Here is a 21,567-nt window from a genome sequence, read left to right as displayed (position 1 = left end):
ATTGAGAGACATCTTGTGGTAGACTCAAAAGGGCATGGCAACCAAATAATGGGTATGAAGAAGTCAAATTAGAGGGATGCAATGAAGATGATACATACTGAGATTTTGTTTTTAATATTTTATTTATTAGCGTGAGCGAGAGAGAGCACAAGCCTGGGGAAGAGGGGCAGAGGGAGAGGGACAAGCTGATTCCCTGCTGAGCAGGGAGCCCGACAAGGGGCTTGATCCCAGGATCTTGGGGATCATGACTTGAGCCAAAGGCAGACACTTAACTGACTGAGCCACCTAGGCGCTCTATCCTGAGATTTCTAATATAAGTTCCTCAGTAGATGAAGCCACTACTGTCTGAAATAGTACACAAGTGAAAAATCAGTTTAATTCAAACTTTAAATAAACATTAACTCTTCAATGCAACTCTGATAATTTGACTTTCCTGCAATGAATGTGAATACAGTTTTCTTTCACTCTTACTTAAATTTTCTTTGTAGCAGTTTAAACTTCATAGGGCAATTTTGATATATTGAGAATTATGTGTATGTGTGTATATATAACTCAAAACAATACAACTCTTGTCAACCCATTACCACTTTCTTTATTAGAATTTCGAGACACACAAACTTTTAAAAATAACACCACATAGGCAAATCCTGTGAATTATAGAAATGAGGAAGTGACACAAAAGAAAAATCACATTCCTACAAGCCAGGATCACTATTTTATTAACACCTTAGTGCAGATCCTTCTAGAATCTTTTCCTGTTCGCATATGTGTATAATACACATTTATGTGTTCAGAATGAGGTCATACTATACATACTCTACCATTTTAGTCACTTTTCATCTCATCTATATTAGACTATATTCGTAAAATTTTTAAAATTCAGATATAATTGATGTATAACATTAATTTCAGGTGAATGACTTCATTGTTTGATACTTGTATATATTGTGAAATGAGTTAACACCCATCACCAAATATAATGACAAAATTTTTTTCTTGTCCATGAGGACTTTTAAGATTTACTCTCTTAGCAGCTTTCAACTTTCAAATATACTATGCAGTATTATTAAATGTAGTCTCCATGCTATTTGTACATTACATCCCCGTGACTTATTTATCTTACAGCTGGGAGTTTGTACCCTTTTTTTTTTTTTTTTTAAGATTTTATTTTTTTTTTTTACATAGAGAACAAGCACGAGTGGGGGAAGGGTAGAGAATCTCTAGCCGACTCCCCATTGAGCACGGAGCACATCATGGGGCTTGATCCCAGGACCATGAGATCATGACTTGAGCCGAAGTCAGACACTTAACCGACTGAGCCATCCAGGTGCCCTGGGAGTTGGTACTTTTTAAGCCCTTCTCCCATTTGCCCACTCCCCACCCTCCCTGCCACCCCCCACTTCTGATAACAAGGAATTTATTGTCTGTATCCATGAGCTCTGTTTAATTTTTTATATTTACATGTAAACATATGGTATTTGTCTATGATTTATTTCACTTTGCATAATGCCCTCAAGTTCCATCCATGTAGACACAGCGAGATTTTCTTTTTTATAGCTGAATAATATTCATGTGTATGTGTACACCACACTTTCTTGACCCATTCATTCATCAATGGATGCTTAGGTTACTTCATATCTTGGCTATTGTAAATAAGGCTGCAGTGAACATGATGGTATATATCTTTTGAAATTATGTTTTCATTTTTGGGGGATAAATACCTAGAAGTGGAATTGCTAGATAATAATGGTAGTTCTATTTTTAATTTTTTGAAGAACCTCTGTAGTGTTTTCCATAGTGGCTGCACCAATTTACATACTCAATAATAGTGCACACAGGTTCCCTTTTCTCCATATCCTTGACAACACTTGCTTTTTCCTATCTTTTTGATAATAGCCATTTTGAGCCATTTTGAGGTGGTAGCTCATTGTGGTTTTGATTTGCATTTCCGTGTTGATTAGTGATGTTGAGCACCTGTTTCATGTACCTGTTGGCCATCTGTATGTCTTCTATGGAAAAATAAACATTCTGATCCTCTGCCCATTTTTTAATCAGATCGTTTTTTAACTGTTAAGTTATATGAGTTCCTTATATATTTGGGTGTATGATTTGTAAATATCTTCTCCCATTCAGTAGGTTGACTTTTTTTATTTTTGATGGTTGCCTTTGCTGTGCAGAAGCTTTTTAGTTTGATGTAGTCCCACTTGCTTATTTTTGCTTTTTAACTTTACTTTTGGTGTCAAATCCAAACAATCATTGCCAAGACCAATGTCAGGTAGCTTGCTCTATATGTTTTCTTTTGGGAGTATGATTTTAGGTCTTAGGTTCAAATCTGTGATCATTTTGGGTTGATAATTTTGTATGGTATAAGATAGTGGTCTGGTTTTCATTCTTTTGCGTATGGCTGTTCAGTTTTCCCAACACCCAGTCATTGAAGGGACTGTCCTTTCCCCATTGCATATTCTTGGCTGCTTCATTGTAAATTAATTGATTATATTTGTGTGATTTATTCCTGGGCAGAATGTATTCAAAATTGACCCAAAATCTTTTATAGCTAATTTGCCAGGCCAATGTCCTTTGGACTTTGCGGTGCATATGTTTGCTGTAAGTCTCTCTTAAAGTAGGACAGGTCTTTTTATGATACTGAATTATTGGAAGGACCTGCAGATTGTCCCTTCTTTATTTGTCTAGTTGCTTCCTCATGGTGTTATTCAGCTTGTCCTTTAACAATATTTCCTGTAAACTGGAAAATAGACCTAAAAACTTGCAGGAGTTGGGGCGCCTGGGTGGCTCAATCCGTCAAGCGTCTGCCTTCGGCTCAGGTCATGATCCCAGAGTCCTAGGATCGAGCTCCGCATGGGGCTCCCTGCTGAGCAGGGAGCCTGCTTCTCCCTCTCCCTCTGCCTGCAGCTCCCCCTGCTTGTGCTCTCTCTCTTCCTGTCACAAATAAATAAAATTTTTCAAAGAATTAAAAATAATAATAAAATAAAAACTTGAAGGATTCAAGTTAAAAAGTTTTTGGCTATGATGCCTCATAGGTGAGACCACCATATAATTTATCACCCAAATTAGAATATATACATTTTTTTGCCATTTTATTTTATTTTTTTAAATTTGATTGTTAATCACCATACATTACATCATTAGTTTTTGATGTAGTGTTCCATGATTCATTGTTTGCATATAATGCCCAGTGCTCCATTCAATATGTGCCCTCTTTAATACCCGTCACCGGGCTAACCCATCCCCCCAACCCCCTCCCCTCTAGAACCCTCAGTTTGTTTTTCAGAGTCCATAGTCTCTCATGGTTCGTCTCCCCTTCCGATCCCCCCCCCTTCATTTTTCCCTTCCTACTATCTTCTTCTTCTTTTTTTTTTTAACATATATTGCATTGTTTGTTTCAGAGGTACAGGTCTATGATTCAACAGTCTTACACAATTCACAGCGCTCACCATAGCACATACCCTCCCCAGTGTCTATCACCCTCCCACCCCCCACACCTCCAGCAACCCTCAGTTTGTTTCCTGAGATTAAGAATTCCTCATATCAGTGAGATCATATGATACATGTCTTTCTCTGACTGACTTATTTCGCTCAGCATAATACCCTCCAGTTCCATCCACGTCATTGCAGATGGCAAGATTTCACTCCTTCTGATGGCTGCATAATATTCGTGTGTGTGTGTGTGTGTGTGTGTGTGTGTGTGTGTGTGTGTGTGTGTCTGTCTGTCTGTGTATACACACTGCATCTTATTTATCCATTCATCTGTCAGTGGACATCTTGGCTCTTTCCACAGTTTGGCTATTGTGGACATTGCTGCTATAAACATGGGGTGCACATACCCCTTCGGATCCCTACATTTGTATCTTTGGGGTAAATACCCAGTAGTGCAATTGCTGGGACGTATGGTAGCTCTATTTTCAACTTTTTATTTATTTATTTAGATTTATTTATTTTGAGAGAGTGAGAATGAGAGAGAGAGAGAACATGAGAGCAGGAGGGTTAGAGGGAGAAGCAGGCTCCTTGCTGAGCAGGGAGCCTGATGCGGGACTCGATCCTGGGACTCCAGGATCATGACCTGAGCCGAAGGCAGTTGCTTAACCAACTGAGCCACCTAGGCGCCCCTCTATTTTCAACTTTTTGAGGAACCTCCATACTGTTTTCCAGAGTGGTTGCACCAGCTTGCATTCCCACCAACAGTGTAGGAGGGTTCCCCTTTCTCCGCATCCCCGCCAACATCTGTCGTTTCCTGACTTGTTAATTTTAGCCATTCTGACTTGTGTGAGGTGGTATCTCATTGAGGTTTTGATTTGGATATCATTGATGCCGAGTGATGTTGAGCACTTTTTCATGGGTCTGTTGGCCATTTGGATGTTTTCTTTGGAAAAATGTCTGTTCATGTCTTCTGCCCATTTCTTGATTGGATCATTTGTTCTTTGGGTTTTGAGTTTGGTTAAGTTCTTTATAGATTTTGGGTACTAGCCACACAGAAAAATAGACTGAAAATGGTTGAAAGACCTAAATGTGAGACAGGAGTCCATCAAAATACTAAAGGAGAACACAGGCAGCAACCTCTTCGACCTCAGCCGCAGCAACTTTTTCCTAGAAACATCGCCAAAGGCAAAGGAAGCAAGGGCAAAAATGAACTGTAGGGACTTCATCAAGATAAAAAGCTTTTGCACAGCAAAAGAAAGTCAACAAAACCAAAAGACAACCGACAGAATGGGAGAAGATTTTTGCAAATGACATATCAGATGAAGGGCCAGAATATATTTTAGAGTGAGTGAAAGGTATTATTATTAATAATTATACCAGGACAACAGTGTAAAGCAGGACTTTTCTAGGCAACTGAACACAGTATAGCACCCAAGCAGTTGGTGATGTTGGATACTTCCTGTTGTATCATCTCAGAAGACACTTACTATCTGGTTAGCCTACCATTAGTGATTTTAATTGATCACTGGATTAGAGTAATGATGGTCTGATTCCTCCATTGACTAGTGACATGCTCCCCCTTGTGGCTAAAATGTGATCTCTTAGATGTGGCATTCTTTGGCATTTTACTAATACATTTCTCATCAACCATTTGTATAACAGTTTTAGCAATATTTGATCATTCTTGCCAGAATTAACAATTTTATTAGGTTTTGCAAAGTGATGTATTTTAATTCTTCCACTCCTACTTGCTGGCGTTCCTTATAAAAACAGAGCTTTCATCAGTAAGGCTTGTTTTCATTACCCTGAAATATAGTTTCTTTTAGGAAGGAAGGATAACTTGATTCTTTTAATTACCAATTTTCAAAGGAAGTTGCTGATAAACTTATTTTTAATGTTCAGGCTTTTGCAGCCCAGGAAGATTTGGAAAAGACCAAAGAAGAACTAAAAACTGTGATGTCTGCCCCCCCTCCACCTCCGCCACCACCAGTCGTTCCTCCAACAGAAAATGAACACGATGAGCATGATGAGAATAATGCTGAAGCTAGCGCTGAATTATCAAATGATGGGGTGATGAACCATCGAAGTGAAGAGGAACGTGTAACAGAAACTCAAAAAAATGAGCGTGTTAAGAAGCAACTCCAGGTATTTAAAATTTGCAGTTGTGTGCACATTTATAATATAATTAGCATTTCCCCATTTATTAAGACAAACTTATTAAGAAGGAACATTTTATTTTTTAATATTTATATATATATTTATAGATACATTATGTTCAGTTAGCTAACATATAGTACATCATTAGTTTTTGATGTAGTGTTCAGCAATTCATCAGTTGCGTGTAACACCTAGTGCTCATCACATCACGTGCCCTCCTCAGTATCCATCACCCAGTTACTCTATGCCCCTCCCTTCAGCAACCCTCAGTTTGGTTCCTGGAGTCCAGAGTCTCTCATGGTTTGTCTCTCTCTGATTTCTTCCCATTCAGTTTTCCCTCCCTTCCCCTGTGGTCCTCTGCACTATTCCTTATGTTCCACATATGAGTGAAACCATATGATAATTGTCTTTCTCTGCTTGACTTATTTCACTTAGCATAATCCCCTCCATTTCCATCCATGTTGATGCAAATGGTGGGTATTTATCCTTTCTGATGGCTGAGTAATACTCCATTGTATATATGGACCACATCTTCTTTATCCATTCATCTGCTGAAGGGCATCTCAGCTCTTTCCACTGTTTGGCTGTTGTGGACATTGGTGCTATGAACATTGGGGTGCAGGTGCCCCTTCTTTTCACTACATCTGTGTCTTTGGGGTAAATACCTAGTAGTGCAATTGCTGGGTCGTAGGGTACCTCTGTTTTTAACATCTTGAGGAACCTCCATACCGTTTTCCAGAGTGGCTGCACCAGTTTGCATTCCCACCAACAGTGTAAGAGGGTTCCCCTTTCTCTACATCCTCGCCAACATTTGTTGTTTCCTGTCTTATTAATTTTTGCCATTCTAACTGGTGTAAGGTTAGGTATCTCATTGTGGTTTTGATTTGTATTTCCCTGATGGCTAGTGGTATTGAAAATTTTTTCATGTGTCTTTTAGTCATTTGTATGTCTTCTTTGGGGAAGTGTCTGTTCATGTCTTCTGCCCATTTATTGACTGGATTATTTGTTTTTTGGGTATTGAGTGTGAGAAGTTCTTTTTTTTTTAGATTTTATTTTTTTGATAGTGAGAGAGGGAACACAAGCAGGGGGAGCAGGAGAGGAAGAAGTAGGCTTCCCGCCGAGCAGGGAGCCTGATGTGGGGCTCGATCACAGGACCCTGGGATCATGACCTGAGCTGAAGGCAGATGCTTAACGACTGAGCCACCCAGGTGCCCCGAGAAGTTCTTTGTAGAAGAACATTTGATTTTTTTTTTAAGCCTTTACCAGTAGCTGGCCTTGTGGTTGGTTTGTGAGTGCTTGGCCTACAGCCACATTGTTTCATTTCTTCCATTGTAGCAAATGTTTGTTAGCTTTGGGCGATTAAGCCTTAAGTGGTAAGTTAATCTTTAATTATAGCTTGACTCAACATTAAAAGGTAGGAAGTATTTTAATGTTATCTTTAAAAGACAAATAAATTTAGTTTTTAACTAGTGAAGTCTACATTTAAAACGATAGACTTCCTGTATGGCATTACTTAATCTGAATTATTTGTTCACATTTTATAATGGCAAAAGGTCAGTTTATTAAAAGCACATAATTAGATCAAAATAGAAAATTTTAACTTTATTAGATCTTTTTTCAGATAAGTTCTCTAATTTTTTAATTGGTGAAATCTTCAAATATTAATAAAAAAGTGATGGGAGAGTTTTAATAAATACATTAAGACTTCAGAGAAAGTTTCTCTTGTGACATAGATTTTATTTTAGATCTTAAAATAGCATTCTGAAATGTTTCTATTGAACGTTTTTTTGGGTAAGTCATTTCAAGTATTGTATGAGAAAATTAAGGAAATGTAGAATAATACACAAAATCATCATGGTTGTTGAGTGTAGAAGTGAAAGGCAATGGAGTTATTCCTCCCTCACCACTACCTCTACTTTGACTACAAGTAAAACAGAGTTACACACTTTAAAGAAAAAGATGTGACAATGGGAATTTTGAATATGAAAATGTAAGATTTGTGGTGTATTTTTGTCCTTAAACTTTTTTCATAAACTTTTTAAAATCTACAAAAAAAATAATTCATTTTTTTTCTTTTTTAAATATAGGCACTAAGTTCAGAATTAGCCCAAGCCAGAGATGAAACCAAGAAAACGCAAAATGATGTTCTTCACGCTGAGAATGTTAAGGCAGGCCGTGATAAGTACAAGACTCTGCGGCAGATTCGACAAGGCAACACCAAGCAGCGGATTGATGAGTTTGAAGCCATGTGAGAGCTGTTATTTTGCATACATGTTCTTCATAAGCTGAACCACCAACAGAGAAAAGCAGGCCTTTGCAAATGTGATGGAACGCATCCCACCTTGCCAAAGCACTTACACCAGTTGACTGTGGTGGCTAAAGACGTACTTGAGGGGAGCTCTTCAGCATTAAGGCAGTGTGATGTCATGCTTGATTTTCTTTTCCTTTTGGGCCAGGGAGTGGAGGACAGCGTTCCATCGCCTCCTGTCACATTTTCAGTTTCCATTGTTTTTTTCTGTTGGAGATTAACACTAAGGATCATGTCTGACAAATGTGTATGTGTGATTTCAGCACTTTGTACAGTTCAAAGGATGATGGTGACTTAATGAGTGTTTAGAGTGCTGTGGTTTCTTTTGCCCCTTCCATATTCTGCCTGTGTGTATTTCCACATTCTGTCTCACTCATATTTCCTCGGCGTGCACTTCTCCTATCTTACTGTGCTGATAGCCATAATTCTACCATCATACAGATCACTGATGTTGTTAAAATGAGGGTAGGCGACAGGTTTGACAGTCTTTGATAATTGTGTAGAAGACGGCCATGAATCATGAAAAGGATTAGAATATTTAATAGTGTATCATGCAGCTGGTGGTTAATGTTTTTAAGTCCCAATTTAATTATATTATTGGGTATTTGATATTTGCTTACTTAATTACAGTCATCTTTGAGAGCTGAACTGATTGGTGTTTCATCTCCTGTCTTCCTTTGGTTCACAAAGGTGTAGACAGCAGGTAATAGTTAGCCTAGTAGAATTTATTGATGTAACACCTGCAGATAATAATTGTCTCTGGAAGATTAAGAAATCCGTTCTTTCATAGACTGATTTAGACAGATGTTTAATTTAAAAAAAATCATTTGTTGGTAATTTATTATAATCACTTAAAAAAAAAACTCTGGACCTTTCTGGAAGGGCAGCATATGAAAACATGAGTCCTAAAGAGGGAACAGTAATACTACCTCACTACTACACCTGTGGTGACCGGTTGTTCCGACCCAGTGGAGTGTGTAAGCGCTGTGTTCTATAATACATACCAGAACTTTCAGTCATGCAAGGAGTATTTCTGAGATTTCTTTCCCTTCAGAATATCTTAGAGTGCTAAATTTTTAACTGCCTTTTTGTTGAGCTTAATTGTGGGACTCTGATTTATATTAAAATTGTAAGGTCTTGCTGGTATACTGTCTTCCTGGAGGGGTGTTGTATGTCCGAGGAAGAGAGAGAGAGGGAGTGTGTGTGTGTGTGTGTGTGTGTGTGCGCGCGCGTGCGCGTGCGTGTGCGCATGCACATGTGTGTGCATGTGAGTGTGTGAGAGATATTTGCCCTTGTGGCATATGAATGTCTCTACCTTCATTTCTTGATATAATTGTTACATAGTCATTCTAGCAGATTTGGTTTCTAAATCATTGTTTTTTTTTTTCATTTTCTAAAAATACTCAAATTTGGTTTGTTAATCCTGTTTTAGAAATTATAATTTTAGGTTATTGAGTTCAGTTATGTCTTAAGAAATCTTTCCAGTTTGAAAGATGTTCTAATATTCACCTGTTCTAATACTTTTTTTATTGTAAAACATCTAGACTTGGAGATAAGGAAAGCCTTGTTTTCTCTGTGTGGTTCAGCTACTTTTCATTTGGTATTATGCACTCAAATTTACATTTATCTATTAAAATTGCCATTTTGTTAAGCATTTTTCATGCACAGTAGATTCAGGTTGTGTCTGAAAATATCTCTTGTGCTTTTTTGATTTTGCTGACTATAAAAGGATTAATCTGGGCAGACATGAAAAGGAAAGGTTTCATTTAATATATTTTTTTGGACTTTGTAGGACAAAAGGTAACTGGTTAATAACCTTGAAGTGACTGTTGTATGGTGGTTGTGCACATGCTTCAAAACACTGCAGAAGAGAATATTTCTCCTTGTAGCACGTTAGAAGAATAGATGGTGAACTCTGCTTTTCATGCTTTAAAGCATAAGTGTTCACTTTTCCAAAGCATCAAAGCCATTGCCATAATAAGTGACAACTTGGACCTCCATTGGATTTTTATTAATTTTCTACATTTTGAATTGTGTGCACTACCATTGCTACATCAGTTTGATATCAGTGTTGAAAAACTACCAGTTATATTTGCTGTTTATAATCTATTTGTAGATTAGGATTAAAATGGATATAATCCATTTTTAAAGCTGTGTGAATTTTTCTAAACAGGAGCAACTATTTGCAATATGGGTTTTCATAGTGATTAAACCAGTTATAACTCTTATTAGCAGTTGAGAGCACATGTTCATATAGCAATGTAAAATATATTAATGAGTATTTGGTAAATTCCAACAGACTTTTACCATAGCATAATTTTGTGTTGTACAGTTAAGTTACAGTTACGTCTATAATTTTGGATAACATTCATTGGTTAACAATAAAGTGACAAAAGCTCATGCCTTCAAGGTCCACTGTTGTTATTTAACATGGATTTTTTGTATATTTCTGAAAATTATAATCTTTATTAGACCCATGAATCATCACATCTTAAAAATGAGAAATTGGATAGGGAAAAATTTCAAAATCCTCATAGATTTATCTTACCCCAAATTATACCTCTTTTGGTATGGAAGTAATAGTGATTGTTAATTTTGTGAAAAATTAAATTGTTAACTTTCTTGATAACAGAAAATCATGTAGGATTTCCAGTCATTGCTTTAATTGTATATTGTTTATAGTTTCTTTTTCCTAAGGAAGATACAGTTTCATTGTCATTGATTAATCTTGTTATTAAAATACTAATGTTCTTTAAAGAACTATATACTAAGTGCATTTATTTAAATACGTATTTTTATTTTAAAGTGACTTTACAGTGCAGTTACCATAAATCTAGAAGGTTATTGTCTTTTTAAAAGCTTCTTCCTGATTTTTAACATAAAGATTATTCTTCTTAAATAAGTCATATATCTGTTCTAAAAGGAAAAGCTGGGTGTCTGCTCAGTTTATAGTAATACTTAACTGTCACTTTGTTATTTTTTTCTCAAAGGCAGGTAGTGATTTCTTTATTCCAATCCTATCAGAAAAGAAAGGGGAATTTTATAGGATTGCTTTACATCTAATTAGAGTTTTTCTTTAAGAACTAGAATTACCACTTAAAACGTTATCTTAAACTATATTGGAACTCTCACTCCTGGTGATCATTAGGAAAGAATTTCAATACTAGTGTTAGGATTAAAAATAAAAAATGCCCACTACTTCCTATCTCAATTTTTATTACCTTGTTGATGAGTGATATTTGTAGAAATGAAGTTAAAAATTTTTTAGATCCCAAAGCATCCCAGTCTATGTATGCATGAGATAAACAGTTGGTCTTTTTAAAATCTAAAGCTATAAACTTTTAAGCTTTAAGTTTAAGGAATGATAGCCTTTATCATTAATTTGCTGAACTGATTTAGTAAACCAAAATGTAGATATCCTTAAGGATAAGCGAAATCTTTTGAGTAGGGAGCTATCCTGGTAGACCCCTTCCTCTTTTAAGTTTGTTCTCAATGAATAGAACGTAACCATTTTCTTATTCTGCACTTCATTTTTGTAATTAGAAGATAATTTATTAAATGTAGTGGTTTATCATGTAAAAGGACAACATTCTAGTACATTTCAAAAGCTCAGTGGATTCTGCAGATGTTCTGATAACTTCATGAAATGTCAAGGCAATCCTCATTCTACATTGGTGGTGAGGAGACCTTGGCTCACATAGTGTTTCACATATTAAAGTTTATCACATTCTCATCCCTGACTTTTCCAATTAAAAAAATCTTAACTCCCATTTTTTCCTAGTGGACCTACATCTTAATACATCCATCTTTCAAGATTTTAAGAACTGCCATTTTCCTTCCAGAAAGAGCCTGACTCCTTGCTTTGTTGCCTCAGTATTTTGACTTCCCTTAAATTCTGTGATACAAGAGTTACCTGATTTGAGATTACATACACTGCTTTAGTAGTTAGAGTACCCATCATTTAACCACAGAATTTTAAGGTTAAAAGTCATGACTGAGATAATTACCCAGTGGCACATCTTTTAAATTCAGGTTTATGTTTGACTCTGGAGTTTTCCAGTTTCTAATTTAAAGACCTTCATTTAGCCACTACGTTTTTATATGCTATACCCTAGGATATGGCAGCAAGATTAGAATAATGGTGACTTTGTTTTGGCCTATCTTAAAATGTGGAAGTTCAATACTAATTTATCTTACCTCTTAGATCAGTTGCATCAATCTGATAAAATACTAGATTTCTTTTAAGATGGCAGCATCACTTTGTTGATTCATGTTATTTGTATGCCCAGATTCCTCCGTGCTTATATGAAGTCAGTTGCTTTCATCCATGTATTATTTTTATTACTTGGTTCCAATTGTTCACTTTTATTTAATGATCATTTAAAAAATTAAGCTTCACTTTGATATTTATGCATGTCATTTCGTTTACTCCTGAAAGTATTTATACTGGTTTTCGTTGCTGTTGACTAAATCTAAAGAGCCAATGTCTGTCTTCCTAGTGCTAATACGGCATCAGAATCTCTGAGATTGATCCTTGGAAAAGTTCCTTTTGATAAAACATGGATTTATTATGTGAAATTCTTCTTTGCTATGTTACAGTGTATGCTGTGATATCCCTTTTAATTTTTCCAAGTTAAAATGTCTTATGTGTTAGACCTAGAAATGCATATATGTTTTAGACTTAGAAGGCAATACCTCCTCCCTCCCTTTCCTTTGGTTTATACTGAAAAGTCTATGTAATTCAAGTCTAGCACTGGAATCCTATTACCATCACTCCATTTATGTAATTGTTTACTTTAAAATTTTAGCAATTTTGGATAAAAGATAAAATTGTATGTTGAAAGAAACTGCAACATAAAGAAGATGAGTAGAATAGTAGAAGAAATTAACGAATAAGGATGAGAGTAAGAATACAGAGTAGAGTTTTTCAAGTTTGCTTATTATCTGATAAATTACTTAATTTTTATTGCATAGGTCAGACTTTAAACACTGTATTTAAAGATATCTTTTAAAAAGTGCCTAATTGCAAAAGTTTTTCTAACTTTACAGTAAAACTCATTTTATATCCTACTGACAAACCAGTCAAGCATAATAATTCGTAATATTTGTATTAAATGTTGAGAAGTTTCATGGAGTCAGTTTTTATTTTAATCTTCATTTTTTTGTTAAAATATATATAACATAAAATTTACCATCGTAGCTGTTTTCGAGTATACCATTCAGTGATGTTAACTACATTCATGTTGTACAGCTGTCACCACTATTCATCATGCCAAACAGAATCTGTGCCCTCAAAACACTCATTCCCATCCCTCTGTCTTCCTAGTCCCTGGTTACTATCACAGTCCTACTTTCTGTGTCTCTGAATTTGACTACTTTAGGTTACTCATAACGTTTGTCCTTTTGTGTCTGACTTCTTTCACTTAGCATAATGTTTTCAAGGCTTCTCCATGTTATATGTATCAGAATTTCACTCTTTCTAAAGACTGGATAATATCCCTGTGTGTGTTTGTGTGTGTGTGTGCCACATTTTTTTTTAATCCATCAGTCAAAGGATATTTAGATGGTTCCCACACTTTGACTTGTGAACAGTGCTGCTGTGTACATTGGTACACAAATATCTGTTCTGGCCCCAGTTTTCAGTTCTTTGGGGTACATATTCAGAAGTAGAATTGTTGAATCATGATCATGACTAATTTTTTGAGGAATTGCCATATTATCTGTGCAGCAACTGCACCATTTTACATTCCCATCAGCAAATGCACAAGGGTTCCAGCTTCTCCACATCCTCACCAAAATTGTTATTTTTTGTTTTGGAGAATGGCCATCGTAGTGGTATCTCGTTGCAATTTTGATCATTTCCCTATGATGCCTTTCTCTGATACTGAGCATCTTTTCATGTGCTTATTCACCAGATGTACACCTTCTTTGTGGAAGTGTTTATTTGTGTTTTGTCTACTTTTAAATTGAGTTGTTTGTTTTTGGTTCTTAAGTTCTAGGAGTTCTTTATGTATTCTGGGTATTAATCCCTTGCCAGATAAAAGAATTGCAAATATTCTCTTCCATTCTGTGGGTTGTCTTTTCATGCTATTGATAGTGTCCTTTGTTGTGCAAAAGCGTTTGATTTTAATGAAGTCAACTTACAGTTTTCTTTTGTTGCCCGTGCCTTTAATGTTCATTGTTTTTTAAAGAGAAAAACATTTTTTGATGAAGGAATTACTGAAAAGAGGCAAGGCAGAGAATGATTTTGTACAGTGGTTAGAGTCTATAAAGAGAGGGCTGTCTTGACTGGGATAGGAAATGTGATTTCACTGTGCACAGAGAACAGGATGGTGAAGCTGGGGTGGGCTGGGCCAGGGGTTTAGGAAGCCCTGAATCCTGTGCTGAGGTAGTTTAGTTTGATTTGAAGACTTCTGGTGCTTTTTGGGAATGCAGTTACTAAGGGAACAATAACTAAACTTTGCTCCAAAGGAGAATTCATGCTGCTGTGTAAGGTACACTAGAGAGTGTGGAATAAAGGGAAGGCTTAATAAGGATCTTCATGTATGGTAATTAGCCTAAAGAAAGGCTGTGGTCATGGTAAAGAATTACATTACTGCCTTCTGAGAATTTAAAGGAAATACCTAGATGTAATTTACTCTCATATTTGCTATGTGTAGTTAATATTTTTTCTTCTGCTTATTTTCCAAATGATCTCTTTGGGGACAGTTAAGACCTCTGTTTGTATCCTTTTATCCGTGACCTTGTGGAGAGAGGTTCTTCCTTGGCACAAAAAGAGAACCAGAAATGAAAGACATTTGAGAACAAATGGAGTGGATTCTGAGTGCTAATTCCTGGTTTTACAATCTCTTGTACTCCCAGACTTCTCCCAGGGAAAGGGAGAGTCTTAAGCAGACTCTGCGCTGAGCACAGAGCCCGACGCTGGGCTCAATCTCATAACCCCGTGATCATGACCTGAGCCAAAACCAAGAGTCAAACGCTTAACTTACTGTGCCACCCAGGCGCCCCTGTACTCCAGTTTTATTAAGCAGTTTCAGAGTTCTGAATTAGATGGTCTGTTCCTGCATATTTGGAACCTGATCTAGACACTTAGATTATAGATGCATTGTCTTCCCCAAAGTGTAATGCCTGACCAAGGTTATTATCCATGTACTTTGAATCACTAATACTTGTTTATAGTTGAAAACTATTAATGCAAGGGCGCCTGGATGGCTCATTCGGTTAAGTGTCTGCCTTCGGCTCAGGTTATGATCCCGGAATCCTGGGATCAAGTCCCTCATCGGGCTCCCTGCTGAGGGGGAAATCTGCTTCTCCCTCTGCTTCTCCCCCAGCTCACACACTCTCTCTCTTTCTCTCTCAAATAAATAAATAAAATCTTAAAAAAAGAAAACTATTAATGCAGAGTATGCTTGCCACAATCATTGCATCAATATCATTTCTGCATCCAGTTGGTCTTGGATCATGTAGTGACTGGAAGAAACTTAAAAGATTTTTAAAAGTAAGTTTTAAGGGTTTAGAAAAATAGTTCTTTCAGATCATTATGAAGGGGTTGTATTACTTACCAAAACAACTCAGTGAAGATTATCTCAGAATATACACATGCAACTATTCACTGGCTGTGACAGCTTTGAACAACTTACTTTGGAAATTTCTGTAGGTTTTTAAAAAGTTGAGATTTTACTTTTTTTTTTTCTTTTTAAGATTTTATTTGCCTGAGAGCACAAGCAGGGGGAGCGGCAGAGGCAGAGGGAGAAGCAGGCTTCCCACTGAGCAAGGAGCCCGATACGGGGCTCGATCCCAGGACTCTGGGATCATGACCTGAGCTGAAGGCAGACACTTAACTGATGAGCTACCCAGGCATCCCAAAAGTTGAGATTTTAAAAGTTAAGATTTGAGTATGCTTCATCAATGTGGCTTTTGCTAGAGGTAGGACTTGATTCATCTGCTTAGGCCCAAATGATAACATTAGGATTTTTCTTTTTGTTTTTGCTTGTTTTCCCCAGATAATTCCTAATACAACTTCTCAATTTGTAGGCCATAAAAGTTTTTGAATGTAAGTAAATATAATCTTTTGGTAATCTAAGTTACAAGTGGATGGTTTTCCTCCACTAACTTTAAGATATAATACCTTACCATTGTAGGTTAAATGTAGAATATTACAACTTCTTAATTTGTGTGTTTAAAAGTACTTTCTATCAAGACATAAAATCTTTCAATGTATGCAAAAAGAAATCATTCAATGGTCTGTTTACTTTTTAAATAATATTTGTAAATGTGGTATCAAACAGTGTTTATAATAAACCATGGAATGAGAACCCAGAACCTAATCATCTGTATACTTTATAATCTAGTTTAATGTGCTGGGCCACATTACAGTCCGGTATAAACCGATGCTTTAAGGATGTTTATAATTTGGGGAGACATAGACATATAGACATAGACTATATTAAAGGCTCTGCATCAAAATGTATAGAAAATGTATTCATTGGAAAAGTAGTTTTGCATCTTTAGGGGGGATTATTGGCATTAACATTTTTGGGGTGTTCTCAAGCATTAGGAAGACTGGAACCGAATATATCTTCTAGTTTACTGGTCTGGTGTCTTCAGGTAAGAAAATGTTCTTTACTGTCTTTTATTTTTGAGCCATTGTGCTTTAGGCCTTAGACATGAGAAATTTAAAAGGTTTTCAGTTTAATGGTGTTATGAAAGGAATGCCGAGTAGGAGACCTCCTTAGGTATGTTTTTTTCCCATAAAGTGCTAAGACTATTACATGTATACTTACGCATTAATACCGCCATTCATTCTGCCAGGGATTTGCAGCGCAGTTACTGTTTATGTAAAGCACTGTTTGGGGGATGGCGGAAAGCCTTTGAATCTGTTGTGTAAATTGTAGTGGAGTCACGGAATTGAGACATGGACCCAAATTGAGATGTAGAAAGTCAAGTAGTAAATAGCAGAAGAAAAGGTGCAGTAAAATGTGCGGAAGTTAGTTGGGAGTTAAGTTAGAGGTTGCTTAGTAGGTGCTAATTAGCAAACAAGAAGCATGATATTGACTTGAGTGATCTGGCCGGGAAGTGTTTTCTCCATTTGTAAAATTACAGCAGCATGGGGAGCAGTGAAGGTTATAAATTCATCACTAGGCAGGGTAGTTAATACTGTAGATTTGTTAGCTTGGTTCTCTGCCACTGAGGAGTTGCATATTCCTTAATGTCCAATGTAAATGTGTCCGATTTTCTTACAATAACAGTTTATTGAATATAAGCAGCCTTATTAATAATGGTTTATATTAGAATAACCAGTAATGACACATAATTTAATATCAATGAAAGTTTTCATAGCCCTGTTAATATCTACTGTATTTAACTTGCTATTAAGTTTAGCATTTTTTACTACAATTTTTTTTTTTTTTTTTTTTTTTACCTTAAGTAAATATTAGGATATATATTACCTCAAGGAGTACAGGTAGAATTTTCTTCTGAAACCCTGGTTAATTGTGTTAAGTTTTATAAATTTATAATGACAATAGCTTGTATCATAGCAAAGCCATCAGAAAACAGGTATTTCAGGATTTTTTGGTTACTTTTCTCTGGAGACTTTTTAAGCACTAAAATGGTCGAGTTATTGTCAGTTCCCTCCTTTTCTATTAAAAAAAAAAACACTTTCACCATGCTTAAGCAAAATTTAAACTAGAAAAGTGGTATTAAATTACAAATATTTTTAGGAAAAGTTTTTTTTCATTGGCTGCCAGTGTTATGTTGAAGTTGCCAAATTCTAAGGGTACTTTATACTATAGGTGCTGCTTAGCTACTGTGGCTACAGACTTATTTTAAAAAGTTAAATCATTAGAATTTTTAAAAAATAAGTGATACGTGAAACGTGGCACGGGTCAGTAGATAGAGTAGGATAGCACTAAACAAACAGTAAGACTTCTTTCTGGGTCTCTGCTCCTCCAGCTCCTCCCAGAGGTCACGGTTTCCACCCGCACCTCCTGCCCGAGGCGACCTGGACGTGTACAAGCATGTGCGTCTTACGTACTTGCTGTGGCTCATGTACATCCGAGCCTTCTGCACACGTGGTTGTGCACTTCTCACTGCATGCTGTATTTTGGAGATCATCATCTATCAGTGCAAAAATACTGTAGCATTTCATTGTACAGAAGCTCCATAGCTGCTGGTGAACATTTTTGTTTTTACCAACCCTTTGCCGTTATAAAAAATACTGTTTTGTATTCATGCACAAACACTGCTTGTGTTTTATTCTAAGAAGTTGTGCTACAGCCTAGGGGATGAGGTAAGTTGACATAAGATTTTTTTGCATTTTAGGTATTCCAAAATTGTAGGAAATTATTTTTTACTTAAATGTTGTGGGTCCTTTTTACATTTAACAAATTTGAATAGTAATACGTGCTTGTGGAAGTACCTTTAATAGGAAAATAGACACTTCTCCTCTCCATTAATTGGATTTCTGTATATCAGGTTTACTTAAAAGGTAGGCGACCCAGCTATAATGGTCTCAACATTTCACTTTTGGGGGCCCAAGTGAGAAAGATCTGCCAATAATTAAAACTTCTCTGACTTCTTCAAATTCTGTAGTCAGAAAATGTTACTTAAAAAATCAACAGGGTAGGGTTTTCTGAATGTACATTGGTGGCTTTTTGATTCCTAATTTCCTTTGATTGCCACCACATCCTCAGTGGTTCGAGTTTGTATTTGTCTATTTTTGTTAAAACAGCAAATGACAAGCTCAGGTCATTGTAAAACACTTAATGATAATAAGGTACTTTAGCAGGACACCAAAGAATAATAGCAAAGGTATTACAAAGAAATTTGATTCTGCGAGGTTTTTTTTAGTTTTAAGGAGGTAGATCAGCTTAGTGTTTTTTTAACATCTTCTAAGCTACAATGTATGTGTAGTCTTCTCTTGACTCACTGTGCTAATGTGGTCTTTCCGAAGTTAGGAAAATGTCCTTTATTTTCAGAACTTTCTTTTTAGATACTGCTCTTGTGCCTATAAACTTTGACCTAGTTCTTAAATGATTTTCTTGGGCCACAAATAATTGGGGGTGGGGCATACAGAACCTAGATTTCTTTCAAAAGTGCTAATAATATTTTATGTTAGATAGAAGAAACATTGATCTTCATGGTTAGTGGCCTCCCTTTCCCCCTTTTTCCATGAGATTCACACTAAACTCTATGCTGATTTCTCAGAAGGGCCCGGAAATCTGTAGTGGTCACCATTTTCCATTGCTCTTTCTGCTGCCCACTGCTTGTTCCTGCCTCCATCCTCTTCTCAGTCAATGGAGGGCAAGTCCATTCTTTCAATGAATCAGACCCAAACCTTGACCGTATACATTACTCTTCTTTTTCTCTCATACCCACACCCAACCCAACCAAAACCTGTTGGCCCAACATTCAAAGTACATAATATATCCCAGAATATGACCACTTAATGCATCCTCCACAACTGTCACCCTGTTCCATACTCCAGGGTTGCGTGGATTGATGCTGGAGCCTTCTGATGGGTTTTCTTGATTCTTCTCTTTCTATTCTAGACTGTTAAGACAGCAGCCTTAAAAAGGTAAGTCAAACCCTACCACTTCTGCTCAAAATCCTCGGGGCTTTCCATCTCAGACTAAAAGCCATAATCTTCTCAGTGGTGTCCAGAGCCCAGGATCTGGTCCCTTGTTGCTCTTGGACCTCACTGATTTCCCCTTCTTTCACTAAAGTGAAGTCAACTGGCTCCCTTCTTAATCTTTAAACTAGCCAGGGCTCTTATTATCTCAGCTTGGTATGCCTTTTTCCCCCAGATATTTTTTATAATTTATTTCTTTGTGATCTCCAGGATTTTGCTTAAATAACCCCTCGTGTGCCCTTCCCTTACCACTGTATTTAAAATTGACTTTTCCCAGTATTCCTTAGACATTTCTTTCCATTATCTTTCTCTGTAGCACTTACCATCTAACATACTATATGTTTATATTTGTTTATATGCAGATCTTCCTCAATTTACGATGGGGTTACATCTGATAAACCTATTGTAAGTTGAAAATACCCTAAGTGGAGAATGCATTTTCTACACCTAGCCTGCCAAACATCATGGCTTAGCCTAGCTGACCTCAGACAGGCTCAGAACACTTACATTAGCCTGCAGTTGGGCAAAGTTGTCTAACACAAAGCTACTCTGTAATAGAATGTTGCCCACCTCATGTAATTGGCTGAATACTACACTGAAGGTAAGGACAGCATAGTTGGGTACAGGACGGTCATCAGTATGATCGCGGGGGGCTGCCTAGCATCACGGGGGAGGAAGGGAATTCTGCTAGCCTACAGAATTCAAATTTTGAAGTGTGGTTTCTACTGAATGTGTTTCACTCAGTAAGTCAGGGACTGTCTGCATTATTTATCGTCGACCTTCTGCTGCTGGAATGTACACTCCACGAAGGCAGGAATTGGTGCAGTGGTAGGTGCTCTGTGCCTAGAACAACAACGGGCATGTGGTCGGTGCTCTGCAGTATCTGCTAAGTGAACAGGAGGAAGTGTGAGAGCTCAGAAGGAAGGCACCTAATCTTGCTGGAGGCTTCCAGGGAAGAGATGATCCCTAAGCCAAGTCTTTTAAGAATCGAGGTGTTCCTAATCAGGGGGACAAAGATTGGAAGACTGTCCAGATAGAAGGAACTACATATACAAATACACGAAGGCATAAAAAGAGCGATTGTGGTGGAATTGTCCGTTTATAGAAGTATGAAGTCCGAGCTTCAGAAGGTGGAGCCATGAAACCTAGAAAACCATGAGAGGAAGCAGTTGTGTGTGTGCCCCTGATGTTTCTTATTGGACAGCTTAAGTTTGGAATGCTGGTGGAGTGTCCCATGAAATTTCCCAAGAGTGCAGTGTAGGGAGAGAGACTGGGTTTAGTATAGAAGAGTACAACATTTAATAACTGCCAAAGCAAGAGGAGAGACAGGGTGCGCCCCTCCTCTCCCCCAGAGAGAGCTGCACAGTCCCCACGGCAGGGAGTGGGTGGCATGCGTCACCGCCAGTGTCACAGGATTTAAAGTGTACACTGGTTTTCGCAACAGGAAAGTAATTGAAAAGAACACTTTCCCTTTTTTTTTTCACTTAACTGCACAGTGTCTTCTGGAACGCATTCCCACAAACTTAGGCATACAGCAGGAAAATGCTCTTCCTGGCAGTGTCCTCTGTCACTTCCAGACGTCTGAAGCTGATACGGGTGTGCCCCTCCCCCACACCCCTGCTCAAGTCCCTGAGATGATGTCTAGCAAATGAACATCTGTGTCCATGTTTACAGCTTCTGGGGATGCTCCGTGTGGCACTTGAATGATTGAACCTACTCAAATAATTGTAGTCATTAAACATTTGTTGAGTACTTGAAGAATCTTGAGGATTCATAGATAATTTCAAAGATTCATAAGTCTGGAGAAGGAAACCGGAGAGTTAAGAAACAGTGTGACAATGAGCCAAGCAGACAAGAGAACACATACGAAGATCTGGGCAGCAGCCGGCCTCTTGCGGACATCTGCAGGCCCGTAGAGGCGATGGTGATTGTCAGCAGTTCCCTCAGGAGCTAGTACCAATATCCGCCCCCGAGGCTTCCGTTTAAGTTTGAGGGAACATCTCAGTGGATGTCCAGTGGTGGTCTCAATGCTGTT

The 21,567-nt window shown here is 37.3% G+C and overlaps 2 protein-coding genes across 6 annotated transcripts in view; both read left to right on the top strand.

The window, feature by feature from the left end:
* Positions 1-21,567, top strand: part of FDX1 (ferredoxin 1) — a 190,135-nt gene that overhangs the window by 117,810 nt on the left and 50,758 nt on the right. The gene's annotated exons all lie outside the window — the stretch shown is intronic.
* The window catches only part of RDX (radixin), a 97,818-nt gene that overhangs the window by 64,643 nt on the left and 11,608 nt on the right, over positions 1-21,567 (top strand). For 4 of the 5 annotated variants that reach the window (XM_073903708.1, XM_073903705.1, XM_073903706.1 and 1 more), the window contains 2 exons: positions 5,338-5,580; positions 7,680-7,840. In XM_073903708.1, coding sequence (XP_073759809.1) covers positions 5,338-5,580; positions 7,680-7,840 — 404 coding nt within the window. Of the gene's footprint in view, positions 1-5,337; positions 5,581-7,679; positions 10,301-21,567 lie in introns of those variants that run through there. The other variant, XM_025893506.2, reaches the window with a different exon arrangement.

The sequence above is a fragment of the Callorhinus ursinus genome, unplaced genomic scaffold, assembly GCF_003265705.2.
Source record: "Callorhinus ursinus isolate GAN/ISIS: 27379988/994484 unplaced genomic scaffold, GSC_fseal_2.0 scaffold19, whole genome shotgun sequence".
Classification (NCBI taxonomy): domain Eukaryota; kingdom Metazoa; phylum Chordata; class Mammalia; order Carnivora; family Otariidae; genus Callorhinus; species Callorhinus ursinus.
The sequence above is the reverse complement of the archived record's forward strand: the minus strand, read 5'-3'. Positions and strand labels throughout refer to the sequence as shown.